Source organism: Hemitrygon akajei, chromosome 8 (genome assembly GCF_048418815.1).
Source record: "Hemitrygon akajei chromosome 8, sHemAka1.3, whole genome shotgun sequence".
Classification (NCBI taxonomy): Eukaryota; Metazoa; Chordata; class Chondrichthyes; order Myliobatiformes; family Dasyatidae; genus Hemitrygon; species Hemitrygon akajei.
In genome coordinates, this window is record NC_133131.1 from 171,982,900 (window position 1) to 171,999,895 (window position 16,996).

At 39.5% G+C, this 16,996-nt stretch overlaps 1 protein-coding gene across 3 annotated transcripts in view; it reads left to right on the forward strand.

Moving 5' to 3' along the window:
• Nucleotides 1-16,151, forward strand: part of LOC140732441 (protein lifeguard 1-like) — a 75,930-nt gene extending 59,779 nt beyond the window's left edge. For all 3 annotated transcript variants that reach the window (XM_073055098.1, XM_073055099.1, XM_073055101.1), the window contains 4 exons: nt 5,022-5,222; nt 8,697-8,825; nt 9,341-9,484; nt 10,491-16,151. In XM_073055098.1, coding sequence (XP_072911199.1) covers nt 5,022-5,222; nt 8,697-8,825; nt 9,341-9,484; nt 10,491-10,640 — 624 coding nt within the window. In that variant the 3' untranslated portion in view covers nt 10,641-16,151. The remainder of the gene's footprint in view (nt 1-5,021; nt 5,223-8,696; nt 8,826-9,340; nt 9,485-10,490) is intronic.
• The last annotated feature ends 845 nt before the right edge of the window (nt 16,152-16,996 follow it).

A 16,996-nucleotide genomic window follows, 5' to 3' on the forward strand; every position in this document is an offset into this window, starting at 1 on the left:
ATGCAATTTATCCTCAAAAGACATGCTCTCTAATCACTCTATTAACCTGTCCAGCCACTTTCAGGGAGCTGTGGACTTGACCTTCTAGATCCATCATGTTTAGATCCTGGATCCATGTTTAGGGTCTTGTCATCAGTAGTGTACTATTGATCTTCCAAAGTGCAACGTTTCATATTTGGTGGGGTTAAACTCTGCTTATATCTGCAACTGACCTATATGCTGCTATATCCTTTGCCAGTCTTCGATGCTATCCATGACACCACCACTCTTTGTATTGTCTGCAAACCTACTAACCCTCCGAGCTGTATTTCCATCTAGCTAATTAATGATGTTGTTTGTGCAATATCACAAAGATCCCAGTGCAGATATCTGTGGAACATCACGAGACACATTTCCAGCTGAATAAGTCCTGTTGATCACTATCCCCCATTCTCTATGGGTAAGGCAATTCTGAGTCAAACTGCCAATTTACCATGGATTCCATGCATCTTAATCTTCTGTGTGAGCTTCCCATGAAGGACTGTCAAATGCCTTACTAAAATCCATGTGAGCAACATCCACAACTCTGCCTTCATGATCTTTTAAAAATTCACTCAAGTTAGTAAGACACAATTTGTCGTGCACAAAGCCATGCTGGCTCTCCGTAATTAGGCAATGGTTTTCCAATTGCTTATAAGTCCTATCCCACAGAATCTTCTCTTGTAACTTTTCTACCATAGACGTGAGACTCACCATATTGACCTTGAGCTGTGCTAATGCAGTTTTAATAATAGATTTTAGCATTTCCCCACTATCTTTGTCAGGCCAACCAGTATATAATTGTTTTCTCTCTTGCTTCTTTGTTTTAAGTATGGGTGTTGCATTCGAAACTCCCAATCCATGGAGTCCAAAGAATGTTGGAAAATGGCCACCAATGTGTCAAGTATTTCTAAGATCACTTTGAGTTGCCAACAGTGTACCCAGAGGCTTTACTGGCTTTCAATCCCTCCATTTTTTGCCATTTCTTTGTTGACATTTATAAATTCCACTTTATTAGGGCCTTCAATAGTCTTAACTAATCTTTAACTCCTCTCTTTTTTAAAATTTAAAGATACAGCACTGCAACAGCCACTTTGGGCCCATTGAGCCTGTACTGCCCAGTTATAATTGTGTGACTAATTAACCTACTAATTTGTATGTGTTTGGAATGCAGAAGGAAACCAGAGCACCCAGAGGAAACCCACATGGTCACAGGGAGAACGTATACACTTCTTAGGAGTAGCAGCAGAATTGAACCCTGATCACTGGTGCTATAATAGCAATATACTGACCACTATACTACTATGCCATCCCAATGGCATGGGGTCTATAGAAACGTTTACAGTCCCCGCAACCTTATGCTATTTTCCTCCACCCCTACCCCGGTCTTCCTTTGCTGAGCTCTAAACTGCTTCCTTTCTTTGAGTTTGCTGCTTTCTCAAACTAATTTATGTGCCTCCTCCTTGGATTTAATGTTAGTCTATCATAGGCAAAGCCCCACCATTGAGCACATTCACAAGGTGTGCTGTCACAGGAAATTAGCATCCATCATTGGGGTTTCTACCATCCAGGACATGCTCCCTTCTCACTACCATCATTAGGCAGGAAGTGCAGGAGCCTTGGGTTCCACATCATCAGGTTCAATCACAACTATCTGGCTCCTGAACTGGTCTGGATAACTTCACTTGCCTCAACACTGAACTAATTCCATATACTACATACTCACTTTGAAAGACTCTTTAAAACTTGTGTTCTCATTATTATTTTATTTGTATTTGCATTATTTGTCATCGTTTGCATATTGGTTGTTTGCCAGCCTTGTTTAGGTTTTTTTTGTAAATGCTATTGTATTTCTTTGTTTTCCTGCAAATGCATGCAAGAAATTGAATCTCAATGTAATATATGGTAACATATAGGTACTTTAGTAATAAGATTTTACTTTGAATTTGACTCCCTTAGTTTTCTTTCTGTCATGGTTGAATCACCTTGCTTTTGTCTGACAGGAGCAAGTAATTATAGTTTATCCATGTGTTTGTTAAATGTTTGCCGTTCACTGTCACACTCAGTAAGATTTTCCAATCTGTTCACCTCATACTGTGACAGCTGGCTCTTCAGCTGCTCTGAGACCTCATTGAAATCTGATTTGTCTCTCAGAACCAACCAGGGTGTTCTCCATCTTAATTAAGAACTGTGTCTTATTATGGCCTTTCCTCCCCAAGGGGACTTGCGCAATCAGATTGCTAATTAATCCCTTCTCATCATACAATATTCAGTTTCGTTGGTTTGCTTTTAGTTAGGTATTTGATGTATTATCCAAAAATCCTTCCCACAGATTCTCCAGGAATTCCTGCTTCACACACACTATTGCTCCTAATGTGGTAAGCTCAGCCTGCATGCAGATTAAAGTCACCCATGACGATAAAGATTAGCTTTTTTTGTCACTTGTATGTTAAATCATGCAGTGAAATGCATCGTTTTTCATCAAATCAAATCAGTGAAGGTTGTGTTGAGCAGCCTTGAGGTGTCACCATGTTTCTGGTGCCAACATAGCACACCCATAGCCAATGGTGCCTCTAATTTTTTTTCAGCTGCACGGACCAACTGACAGGAAATGTTTACAGGGCCTGGAAACTGTGCAGCATTTAAAAATTTTTTTTGTGTAATATGTATACTATGAACATTTAGAATGAAAATTGAAAAATCATATTTTTGATTTATTAATTGAGCGGTATAATGAAATACAGTAGAACAAAGAAAATCTTTCACAATTTTTAAGCTTTTGCTCATCTGTTTTTATTCCAGCTGTGTGGCAACAGGGGCTATGTGTACGGGAGCATTTCAGTTATTGTGCAGTCGTGCATCCCTGGAGCTTAGAGGGGACAGTGCCCACAACTCACTAACCCTAACCTGTAGGTCATTGGAATGTGGGAGGAAGCTGGAGCTCCTGGAGCAAACCCACAGGGGTCACAGGGGAATGTACAAACTCCTCACAGACAGTGCAGGAATTGAACCATGATCTTGCCGCTGTAAAGCTATTGTACTAACCACAGTGCCACTATGTTGCTCATTGAACCCTTAAAGCAGTGCTTCTAATTTCCTGTTAAAAGGTCTTCTTGGCAGTACCAGTGCTGTTTGCGATTCAGTTTTCAATTCTCATTAGTGTTTTCAGCCTTTTCTTAGCTCCATTCATACAAATTTCCTGTCATCCAGGCTGGTATCCTTTGGTATCCTTTATTAATCTTTTTAGCCAGTAATGCTACGACACTTTCCCTTCTTGCCCATCTTTCAGAAATAATAAGTCTAGGTCCAATCTTTGGTAAAGGGTGGCGCAGTTGTATAGCTGCAACTTCACTGGTCTTGAACCCAATCCCTGAACTAACGAAGGCCAACATACCGTCTGCCTTCTTAATCACCCTATCAATTTGCGTGACAACTCTGAGGGATCTATGGATGTGGGCCGCAGGATCCATCTGCTACTCCAGGCTGCGAAGAATCCTACCATTAACTCTTCAAATTCGACCTTCCAAAGTAAATCACCTCACACTTCTCCAGATCCTTCCAATTCTCAGCCTAAGCTCTGCATTCTTTAAAATATCCCGTTGTAACTTACGACAATCTTCTACACCATCCACGTGATGTATTACTAAAGGACTGCCTTTAGAGCTAACGGCAACATAGAGCCAGTGGTTCCAGTACCACTGTTAACTTTGAGGCCATGTGGGAAAATTAACCAGTTGCATCCTGATATTCCAGTCAGCTCTGCTCGATCACTCTTCTCTGTCATCAGAAAAGTAATGGAACTTGTCAATGAACAAGAATAACAAGAATCTGATAGTGGGTAGGCCCTTCATTCAGTGGGATTGACTATGGATGTTGCATCCTAGCTGTCGATGCAAGTTAACTTGCAAGCTGGGGCAGTATGATAAGGAAAGCAAACTGTTGCCCATGTAACAGGCTTCCCCCTCTCCATTCAGCTGATGAATCCAAAGAAACTACAGAGAATGATACATTTAGCACCATCAGCATCGCAAGAGTTGCCAGTCAGCATATAACTCAACATAGGACTGTCTAGGTTTTCAATCTCTGGATTTTTCCTCAGGGTTTACTCTCAAAGCCTTCCCCATAAGTGGATATAGCTGCAAGACAGTGGAGGCTGAGATCAGAGTTTTCGTTCTCCTAGATGAGCTGCCATCCATGGCTGACAAGACTCATCTGTCTGAAGTGTCTGATTTTAAGGTGCCCAGTAACCTGCCTTTGCCCTTATCCTGTCAGTGGAAATGGTTGCAGCGAGCTTAGTAGCTAAGCCACACGTGAAGGCTCTTGGTTGTCACAGGCTATTTGAGACGAACACCATTGGGAGCATTTACTAGGTAGTGGGAGCTTATCTCCACTACACCCCCACCACCCCTGCTATGCCATCCTTAAGGAATCTGTATCTGTTGACAGTCAGAGAATCATATAGGCATGGAAGTGGGCTCTTTGTACAATTCATCTAAAACAACCAGAGTGTCTCAGTGAGTTAGTCCCTTTTGCCTGAGTTTGGCCAATTGCCTTTTAAATTTTTTTTTATCTATGAACCTGTCCACTTTTGGTCTTTGGGACAAAAACCCCTCCTCAGATCTCTTTTAAATCTCTCCCCTCCCATCTTAAACCTGTGCCATCTCATAATTGTCCCCTGCTCATAGAAAAAACCTTCTGACCATCTATCATATCCATTTCCCTCATAATATTGTGAGCCTCTACAAGGTCACACCTCAGCCTCCTACATTCCAGTGTGAATATACAAAGCCTATCCAATCTCCAAGTAAAGCCTTTCTTTCCAGGCACCATCCTGGTCAATCTTTCCTGTGCTGTCTCAGTTGTTACCATATCCCCACTGTAGTTTGACAAGAACATGGAAGCAACAGAGCTGGGGGATGCACAAGCCTAATAATTATCTGTTGGAAGCACTGGGTTTTATAACTCTTGATATTCACAAGAATGATTATTGTCCTTCCTTTCAGGTCTACTTGGTATTGACTGTACAGCTGCTGGTGACATTTGCCTTTGTGTGCATCTGTACGTTCGTGACTGATGCAAAGGAATTTGTGAGGCGCACCCCTTGGCTTTATTATGTGTCATATGGAGTATTCTTCGTCTCACTTATTGCTCTCAGTTGTTGTGGAGAGTTCAGAAGGAAACACCCCTGGAACCTTGTTGCTTTGGTAGGTAACTATGACATTAATGGCAGTTCGCCTTACCAGAGTTTACTCCAAAGTAGAGGAGCTTGATAGGAGAACAGGAGATTGGGGGAGGGGGGGAGGAGGAAGATAAATTTGGAATTGAATTAAGATATGATTTGCCCTTTGACCAATGAGGGCACTTTACATTTTGAAAACATCTGTCAGGTTTTCTGCTGGCAGCTAGCTTGAGAGGGTACAAAAAGGTTATCCCTTGATTAAAGATTTTTTCCTCACTGCATAATTAACTCCTGTTTAACTAGCACTTAATGCTCTGGGACATGAGTACATCACAGAATCATTTTAGTTTTATAATATTGCTTGAACTCTTGGGTCTTCTGTTGGTCTCTTAACTTTAAACAATCTCCCTCAAAGGATAATTGGCAGGACAGCTTTTTTGAACTATATTCCTAAACTGTGGAATTCAAACCCTAAAACTATAAGGGACGCAGACTCAGTTGGCACTTTTAAACACCAGCCCACAACCTATTTATTTAACCTTGCTTTAAACTAACATCTTTTTGTCTTTTATTTTCAGGTTTGCACTTCATCCTATTGTAAAGCACTTTGAAATACATCACCTGTATGAAAAGTGCTCTACAAATAAAGTTATTAATATTATCAGCTAACTTCTGTTTGTTTTCTGATTCATTCTGAAATTTGTTGAAACAATATGGCTCTCTATCCATATATTTAACAATAGGTGCATGTATTTTCTGGTGATTCAAATAGCAACATTAATATTTGTGTGCGGTCTGTGTAGATGTAAATTACTAGCAGTAAATTTCCCGCTTGTAGGTTGAGTCATTGGTAAGGAAGGCAAATAGACCATTAGCATTCACTTTGAGAGGATTAGAATGTAAAGGCAGGATGTAATGCTTTACTAGGCATTGGTCAAACTTCACTTGGAGTATTACAAGCAGTTTTGGGCCTCTTATCTAAGAAAAAGCATGTTGGCATTTGAAAGGGTCCAGAGAAGCTTCACTAGAATTTTTCAGTACTAAGGGGATGTCCACTTTCAAAGGAAGGGACTTCCTTTCCTCCACTATCAATGCTCCCCTCACCTGCATCTCTTACATTTTGTGCTTCGTGTCCAGCTCCAACAGTCTCTGTGTCCAGCTCAAAATTCTCAGTAACTTCTGCTGTCTCCAATGGGATCCCCCCCCCCCCCCCACTAACCACATCTTTCCCTCCAACCCCACTTTCTGCTTTCCACAGGGATTGCTCCTCACAGATCTCTTTCCTGGCACTTATCCTTGCAAGCGGAACAAGTGCTAGACCTGCCCTTGCACCTCCTCCCCCACTATCATTCAGCGCCCCAAACAGTCCTTCCAAGTGAGGCGAGACTTCACCTGTGAGTCTTTTGGGGTCAACTACTGTATCCAGTGCTCCTGGTGTGGCCTCCTGTATATCAGTGATACCTGTTGTAGATTGGGAGACCTACGCTCCATCCACCCATTTTAATTCTACTTCCCATTCCCATTCCTACATGTTAGTCCATGGCCTACTGTACTGCTGTGATGAGGCCATACTCAAGTTGGAGGAGCAACACTTTGTATTCCGTCTGGGTAGCCACCCCCCTGCCCACCATTCCCATTCCCTCTATCACCTCATGTCCTTACATGCCCACTGGTGCTCCTCCTCTTCCCTTTCTATCATGGCCTTCTGGCCTCGCCTATCAGATTCCCCCTTCTCCAGCCCTTTGTCTCTTTCAACAATCAACTGGATTTCCAGCATCTGCAGATTTTCACTTGTTTGTCACTAGAACTCTGTTCTGTAAATTTGCTATGTATGCCCACAGAAAAATAACCTCAGGGTTGTATGTGGTTATATGTATGAACTTGATAATAAATTTACTTTAAACTTTGAGAATGATTCCAGAAATGAAAGGGTTAACATACGAGGAGGGTGTGAAGGCTCTGGGTCTTCACTTGCTGGAGTTTAGAAGAATCAGGGGTGATCTCATTGAAATCTATCAAATACTGAATGACATAGGTAGAGTGGATGTGAAAAGGATGTTCCCTATAGTGGGGGAGTCTAGGACTAGAGGGCATAACCTTAGAATAGAGGGATATCCCTCTAGAATAGAAATGTGGAGGGATTTCTTTAGCCAGAGGGTAGCAAATCTGTGGAATTCATTGCCACGGGCAACCATGGAGGCCAAGTATATTTAAATCAGAGATTGATAGGGCATCAAAGGTTACGGGGAGGAGGCAGGAGAATGGGGTTGAGAGGAAATGGATCACCCATGATGGAATAGCGGAGCAGACTTGAGGGGCCAATTAGCCTAATTCTGCTCCTATGTCTTATAGTGGTCTAAATTAAATAGTAATGGCAACTGGTCTGATGGCCTTAATTTTATTGATTCAATTTCCTTTAGACTCCTTAACATGAAGATATAACTAGAAACTGCTTTACGATTTTGAACTAGTTTGCTGTACTTTTGCTGAATCATTGAGCTGAGGTTGCTTCTCCCATTGTAACCTAAAGCAATGGCTATGATCAGCTGTATTTAATTTAATCACAACAACTATTAGCTGAGATACAGAACAAAAAAGCATTCCACATCTCCCACATTAGCTGCATTTTAAACACAAAATCTTGGTAACATTCTTCAGGTTTCTGACCAATTTTTTTTTTAGTGTAAGTTTTCACTGCAAACAGTAGCAAAAGAAGACAAATTGTGCAAACAAAAAATAAATAATACAGAGAACATGAGTTGTGGAGCCCTTGAAAGTGAATCTGTTGGTTGTGGAATCAGTTCAGTGTTGAAGTGAGTGAAGTTATCCATGCTGATTCAGTAGCCTGTTGGTTGAAGGGTAATAGCTGTTACTGAACTTGGTGGTGTAGGACATAAGGCTTCTGTAATTCCTGCCCAATGGTAGCAGTGAGAAGTGAGCATTGCTTAGATGGTGGGAGTTCTCGATGATAGATGTTGCTTTCTTGAGGCCTAGCTCCTTGTCAATGTGCTCAATGGTGGAAAGGGCTTTACCTGTGATGGACTGGGCTGCATCCACCTCTTTCTAAAAGAAACTTTTGGGAGCTGTGGAATGCTTTTTCTGTTCTTGGGCACTGGTGTTTCCATACCAGGCTGGGATGCAACTAGTTAGGACACTCTCTAACGTGCATCTATAGAAGTATGTCAAAGTTTTAGGTGACATGTTGAATCTGTGTAAACCTCTAAGTAAGTAAGTGTCGTGCCTTCTTTGTGATTGCACTTATGTGCTGGTTACAAGACGATTGATATGATAATGCCAGAGAATTTACAGTTGCTTGCAGTTTAGAATGAAATTACTCGAAAGCTACAGCACAAAACCAGTTTATTCAGCCCATCACTCAGTGTTGCCTCCCTTGCCCCAGCATAGAGAAATGTGCACCGTTGAACTTAGAAGCATCTTCCTGATCCATAGCGGATCCATTGTCTTCGCAGCTTATTCATGGTGGCTTTTCTGTCTGCAGTCCATCCTGACTCTGAGTATGTCGTACATGGTTGGAATGATTGCCAGTTTCTACAATACGGAATCTGTCGTGATGGCCGTCGGGATCACTGCAGCTGTTTGCTTTACCGTTGTGATCTTCTCCATGCAGGTAAGCTTTGCAGACATGTTACATACATACATCTGGCCCCAATGTGACAATTAGTGATCTAAGAAAAACCTGGATTCCATAACATGATGTGTAAATGAATAGTTCCGTTAGCTGGTTGAGTTATCTTTAATTTTGACTTAGTTTTGTAAGTATCTCACTGTCACACTTGTGGTCAAACTGGGACATGATTGTTACCTGGGAGGTCAAAGTACAGTGGCTGCAGGTCTGAGTTGGGGTTAAAGTACTGAGTATGTTTGTGGATGGGAGGGTGGAATGGGGCTTGTTTTGCAGTTGCTTTGTTGCTAATTGTGTTCTGCTGAGCATGGTGGACATGCTATGTTGGCACTGGAATGTGTAGCAACACTTGAGCACTGACCCTAGCACATCCTTAGGCTGTGTTGGTTGTTAACACAAATGATGCGTTTCACTGTATGTTTCCATGTACACAGGATAGTGTTAGTATTTTTGGAACTTGGACTGCTGGCTTGCTAATGGGGTTGTTTCCTACTTCACAGACGAAGTATGACTTTACTTCCTGTATGGGTGTGATGCTGGTGTCCGTTGTCGTGCTCTTTTTCTTTGGAATTCTTTGCATTTTTATGCAAAACCGGATTCTCCAGATAGTGTATGCATCTGTTGGTGCACTGATCTTTACAGTGGTAAGTATAAATGCTTCACGAAAGGAAAAGGCTCATCTTTTCTTTCCTCTCTCATTTCCCTCAAATTCAAATTATAAGATGACACTAATACTCTTTTTATAACAAGCTGTGACTGCCCATGGAATGGATCTGTGGCAACAAATTCTGGGTGGGGGGCCACTGGAACAGATTCCTCCTAGCCTAAGCTATCATTTTTCCCAAGCCAGGTGCACGTTTGCCTAGGTTACCAACTTCATCTCTGTTTAAGGCTTTAAGGATAGGTTGTCTAATGTTTAATTAGACGTGAGAGTCGGTGTTATCTAAAATGATGATACAAAACACATTTTGCATTAGACCATAAAGACATAGCAGAATTAGGCCATTCAGCTCACCCACTCTGCTCGGCTATTCCATCATGGCTAATTGATTATCCATCTCTACCCCATTCTCCTGCCTTCTCCCTGTAACCTTTAACGCCGTTACTAATCAAGAACTATCAATCTCCGCTTTAACTATACCCAATGACCACAATATATCCACAGCCATTTGTGGCAATGAATTTCACAGACTTAACCAACCCCTGACTAAAGAAATTCCTCCTCATCTCTATTCTAAAGGGACGTCCTTCTATTCTGTGGCTGTGCCCTAAGGTCCTTGACTCTCCTATTGGAAACATTCTCTCAACATGCACTCTGTCTAGGGCTTTAATTTTTCAGCAACTTTTAATGAGATTTCCCCCTCTTTCTCCTAAACTCCAGCCATCAAATGCTTTTCATATGGAGAAATTTCAAGGGGATTTAAGGGATAAGTTTTTTACCTAGTGGTGACTATCTGGAATGAGTTTACAGAGGACAAGGCAGAGGCAGAAACAATGTTAAAAGGGTGTTTAGCCAGGTACTTTGGTAGGAAACGTGGCCTCATGCAGGCAATTTGGATTAGTGTAGATAGCCATCATGTTTGGCATAGATTCTATGAAGAACTTGTTTATGCTAACTGTCTAGTCTAACTCTTTACTATTCTTTTACAGTTTTTGGCCATTGATACACAGATGATCTTGGGGAATAAAAAGCTGGTTATCAGTCCAGAGGAATATGTTTTTGCAGCACTCAACCTCTATACCGACATCATCAATATCTTTTTGTTCATCATGACAATCATCGGGCACAGCAGAGAGTGAGATCTTGATGGACAAGGAAGAACGTGTCCCTGGCATTACGATAAATTATCCTAAAGCCATCTTTCCTTGTATTGTCTAGGTTAATGAATCTTCCTTTTGAACAGTCCAATTGCCTCCCCCGTGAATAAGCATGTTTGCATGGATGGGCAGCTGTGAATGTACAGCTTCACTGTGGATACCAGTGCTTTCAATCTCAGTTGCTTGGGGGTCAGGTTAATCCCCTTTCACCATATAGTCCAGTGAGTTTAAGTGGATCCCTTGGTCCAGAACAGAGATTTGAAGATTGCAAATAGTCTACTTAAATTTGAAGATTTTTTTTTCTCTGGAAGATTGAAGCTATATTGCAAAATACTTTTATTATGGTAACAAATTAAAGTATTCTGAACTTAAGGCAACTTGAGAACAAAAATCCTATGCCTGTAAACATGCTGAATTCTAGTTCAGGGTCTGTATAATCCCAACCTCAACCTGCACGTTTAGAATTTCTAAGTTGGCAATATTAAAATTAACTTACTAAATGTGAATCCTGTAAAATTGTGACTTCTGACACTTTAATTTAGTATCAATATCTTTAATATATTAATCTTGTTGACTTATGCAGGCCAACACTGTGTGAAAAATTGAAGGAGTTTTACATTGCAGGCTAGACGGGAGGTTGAGCAGTGGATGTGAATGAGTAGAAAGGCGAAGAAAATTTGTAAAAGAATCATGCTATTGTAGTGGCAGTTAAGAAAATTTAATAAAGCCACAGTTAGCCACCTCTGGCCCTTGAAAGAAGTTGGAGCTTATAGACCGAAGTGATTTTTCTTCATTTGAAAGAAGGTTACTTTTACTAATGGGGAGAGCTTTGGACCTTGCTAAGAAGGTATCAATTAGCATTACACAATATGCTCTTTAGCTAGTTGAATTGGAGATATGTTCTTGGAGTGCAGACTGTATTTTGGGGCTGAATAGTTGTAGTTTCCAAGTATTATTGCTGTGCATCATTACAATTGATTTAACTGCATACTCACAATTTAATTCTCAGATTCATGGATTGCTGTCAGTGATGCCATACTTCCCCCATCTCCCACTGCTAGGGAGTAGGTTTTGAGTCCGTGTGAAAATAGCTCAATAGATTTAAATGTTGGGTTCTCTTGAATTATTAATAGATAACTGAAAATGGTTTTGTTATACTTTTATTAATCAAGCTGTAATGATCTCAGTTTAAATCATTGTCCCATTTATCAGTGTGTTCAGTTGAAGAAATTGGGTTTTGTTAATCTCAGTTTCTTCAACTGTTGGGATTAGCACAGGTTGATGAAGAAGAGAAACCTGCAAAGGACAATGGCTTTTAATGTTCTGTGATGCACCTAACTCTTGCAATTAAAATAATCATTTAGTGTACATATTTTTTGTTTTTGTTGTAAATGATTTGACATGAACATTTCATGGGACCATGCATCAGATATGACATAATTGGACAAATTAGAGTTACATGCATTTAGATGCTCAAGTCTTCACAACTAGAAAGCATGAGGTAATGAAGGACAATGAAGGAAGCTGGTCCAAATAAATTTACATTTTAAGAAAATAGTTTAATTTATAACTGTTAAATGAAAGTGAGAAGAATGTATTGTGCTTAAATTTTTAAAAAAGTGTTGGTTTTTTTCACTGTGAACCCAGAGCTTGTACAGCTGTTGAAAATGCATGAGTAAAACTAGTTTTAAATAATGGTGTTTGGACAAATGTGCTGTAGTAATTGAACAAGCGGAAGTTTAGTTATTTCTTTCTACTGAACATACTATGTATTTTTCTATCGCACAGTATGACCCTTTTACTGTCTGGATTCCACGCAAGTTTGACTTTTAAAAAATGCGTTACTTTACAAGAAACTGCTTGAACAACTTTTTGTAGGTGGCCATGGGACATGAAAAAGCAATAGTAAGGTTTTAAAATTGTCTTTATCTTGTAACATAATCCTGCTGACTTGTGGTTCACTTATGGTTTTGGGCTAGTATCAATTTGTACTACTAAACTACAGGCCTACTAATATATTAGGATTTTATTTTTAGAATTCGGTTGTTCCACAATCTCACTTAGTTTTCAATTGTGAGTTTAAAATCGTAGTTAATGTTTTTAAAACAAAAACTACTGTTTTAAAAAAAAGATTCTGGAAGTACTCAGCTGGACAGGCAGTATCTGTGGAGAATAAAATGTCTCTGGTCCTTCATTTGATCATGGGATATGGACATCACTGATAAAGCTGACATTAACTGTCTATTCATAGTTGATCTTTAAAGTGAGTCACTTTGCTAAGCCAGTTACTGTTTGGCTTGAAGTCTCAGCAGATCAGTAGAATTGGCAGGCTTCATTAGCTGAAGGGTGTTCCATCAACAAAATAGCTTATTATGCCTGCTTGGAAGTTTCATAGCTACCATTACAGATGCTATCTCTTAAATTCCAGATTTATTAAATTAAATAAGCTAAAATTATCAATTAATACCATGAGAATGCCTCAGGTTACCAGTCCAGGCTTCAATATTATAGTCTAATATATTGAAGCCTGAACTGTTCTACTACCAGGACTAGGCAGAATGATAAACAAGAGAAAATCTGCTGATGCTGAAAATCCAAGTAACTCACACAAAATGCTGGAGGAATCCAGCAGGCCAGGCAGCATCTATGGAAAAGAGTACAATTGATGTTTCAGGCAGAGTCCTGCTGAAGAGATTCGGCCCAAAATGTCAGCTGTACTGTACACTTTTCCATATGTGCTGCCTGGCTTGCTGAGTTTCTTCAGCATTTTGTGTATGTTTCTAGGTAGAATAATAGTTTGGCAAGGATTAGATGGGCCATAGGGCCTATTTCCGTATTGTACTGCTCTATTATTTTACTAAAACTTTGTTCTGACTTGAATTATTAACATGCCTGCAAAGCATTCCAATGATTTCATTCTTGTTTCTAATTTCCACTATTTCCACTAAGGGTTAGGATAGTCAGTCACTTACTTTTAGAAAGATCATGTCTCACCCCCCACAGTATTTCCAGCATGATTTCTTTATTTCAGGATTATACTGACATGTCCAAACATTTTATTTGTGGAAATGTCATCAATACAGATCAAATTGTGTTACAGAATGCCTAAAGGTTTTTTTTCCGGATGGGAAAATGGGGACTGTAGTTTGAATTTGGATTTTGTGTTTAATACTTGCGATTAGTCCCATGGTATCACTGTATACTAATAGTAGTTAGCTGGAATTCTTGGCAATTTAATTTCAATTGACTAAATTTTCTTATCTATAATCACTGTGCAAGGGTAAGATGAAAAAAAAGTTTTTTTTCACGTAAGAGAAAAGGTTGGAAGTAAAAAGGTAGTTAACCAACTAGATTGAAATTCTGCAAACATTTCACTCAATATTTTACAAATATACGTGGAGGAGCAGGTAGGGTTGAGGAAGCAGGGAGTCTATAGATGGACTTAGATTGGGAGAATGGGTAAAGAAGTGGCAGATGAAATACCATGCACGGAAATGTATGGCCATGATCTTTGGTTGAAGGAGCAAAGACACAGACTGTTTTCTAAGTGGAGAGCAAATTCAGTGAGGAGCATATGAGGAGCATCTAATAGCTCTAGACCTGTACTGACTAGAGTTTAGAAGAATTAGCAAGGATGGGGGTTGGGGATCGCATTGAAATCAATGGAAAATTGAAACGCCTATATTGAGTGGATGTAGAGAGGATGTTTCCAATAGTGGGGAGATATGGATAGCAGGGGTATGGAGGGCTATGGTCCTAGTGTTTGGCATGGACTAGATGGGCTGAATGGTCTATTTCTGTGCAGTACTTCTAACCAGACTCTAACCAGAAGAAACAATCCACTCAACATGATCTTCAGCATATGCCACTATGGAAACATGGTCTGGTTTTGAGCACTTGACCTGAAAAATTAGCCTTGTTTTTCTTTCTCTGCAGATGCCGTCTGACTTGCTAAGAATTGGCAGCATTTTTGTTTATTTCAAATTTCCAACTTCTGCGATTCTTGCCTTTGGGAAAATACAATTAGGTCCTTTTCCTTTGCCAGTGACATTGTGCCTTTCTTCCATTCATTGAAGACATGTGAATACCAGGGATGTACTGTAGATTGGAATATTGTGGATTACAACCATCTCTCTCTTTTGTGGTTGAATTTTACTGATGACGTAACTTTTTGGGTATAGCGAGTTAATACGTTTCCCCTTCACTTGTAGCTCCTCAGGACCTATACAACTGGAAATGTGGAATAGGTGCCTCATGTTTTCTAACTAAGAATCTCTGTTGATATGCTTGGTTTTCTAGTGGGATTGTGAAAGTGTTCTTGGCAACAAGTAGGCATTCTCATTCTAGCAGCAAAAAGATAATGAGACTGGTATTGCAAAGGTTGCCCTTAAGATGATTGGGAGAAAGTAGATGCAAGTAGTATAGGTGATTTGTACACTGCAGACAGTTTATATTATAATGCTGATTTTTGCCAGCTGGATGGGAAAATGTGTGTGTGTGACCTTTGAAGAAATGCAATAAAATTTCAAAATTGTTTATGCAAAAAAGTTTTTCAGAAATATAAATTTGCAATCAGAAATTGAGGTCATCCTAAGATTTATATGATCATAATTCCTATTTATTTAATTGATCTAATTTCAGAGTGTCTTTCCAAAGTGAACAAGAGTATACCAGATGCATTTTAGCAGTTTCAACCAGAACCGTTTTTTCTGCCTCCTAATTGATCTGGTTTTGCTTTTGGTCGCTTAATCCAGATTAAATCCAAATTTGAAAATTTTGACTTGCTGTGCCTTTGCCACAAGCAATTATTTATAGAATTAATTTCTCTATGATAATGTTGACAGGATTTCTGTGTCTTGTTTTTGAAGATACATCACCTCTGATACAACTTAAAAATGTCCCGCGTTTGTTGATAATTCCTCACTCACTTCAGTTATGCAGTTTTCAACTAAAGCTGGCCCTGGATGTATAGTATTTATAAGATTTGAGAGTATTTATTGCCTATCTTTTATGCATGGTTTAAACCTGTTTGGTGCAGCATTTGAGATTTATTTCAAAATATTTTTTTTTAATACAGACTAAGATTTAGCTTTATTTCTGGAATAAATTCGGGACTGCTGAATGCTTTAAAAAAAAAATCCTGGATTATTCTGAAGTTGCAGCACCCATATTTTCTACAATCTCTTTTCCTTCTGGTTTATTGGGTAGGAGAGTGGGCTTTGGATGTTTTCACTGTTTGATGTACGCTATGCACCTTATGAAAAGTATACTGCGTTATTCATGTTTTGAGCTTGCTGAAGTTTCGAGCAAAGCCACTCTTAACTGTCCAGTTTTCTCAGCACCTTAATTTACTGTTACTGGTTATATGCCCAGCTGACACTTCGGTCAGAGGTCTGTAAATGCAGAGGTAAATACACTTCAGAGACTACTGTATTACTCTATTACTTGTGCTTCATTGCAGTGATTACTTGAATAAACTTTTCATGCACTAAACAGTTTAAATAAGTTCTTGAACCAGCTGTTAATTCTCCATTTTTGTGTTGAATTTAGCTTTGACCAAAGAAAATACAGATCTTTTAATTACTATAATTATTAATTTTCCCTGCAATCTTATTTATCATTTTCTGTATTTGAAATGATCTTGGAGAAGGTGGCAATTGTATTAATACTGTTGTCTTATCATGGTAACTCAAGACTAAAATTTCAATTTAAATCATCATCCAACTTTCTTAATGCAGTGAACAACTATTCCTAAGGTAAGTAACTTACTTGGCAGTAGGCTTATCATGTGCTTACTGGTACTTAAGGAATTCTCTTGCAAAAGGAATGAGAGAAAAGGAATATGTAAAATATGAAAGATATCAGTAAGACTGAAAGATTGCAGAGAAAATTTACAAGGACGTTGCTGGGACTTGAGGACCTGAGTTAGAGGGAAATGTTGACTAGGTTAAGATTTTATTCTCTGGAGTTTATGAGAATGAGTGGAGATTTGATAGAGGTATCCAAAATTATAAAGGGTATAGATAAGGTAAATGCAAGCAGGCTTTTCCACTGACAGTGGGTGAAACTAGAACTAGAGGTCATGGGTTAAGGATGAAAGGTAAAATATTTAACTGGAGTTTGAGGGGAAACTTCTTCACTCAGAGGGTGGAACAAGCTGAGAGTATGGAACAAGCTGCCAGAAGAAGAGGTAGATTTTTGATTCAATTTCAACATTTAAGAGGAATTTAGATAGGTAAATGGATGGGAGGGGTATGGAAGGCTATGGTCTGGTTGCAGGTCGATGGGACCAAGCAGACTAATAGTTCAGCATGTACAAAATGGGCTGAGTGGCCTGT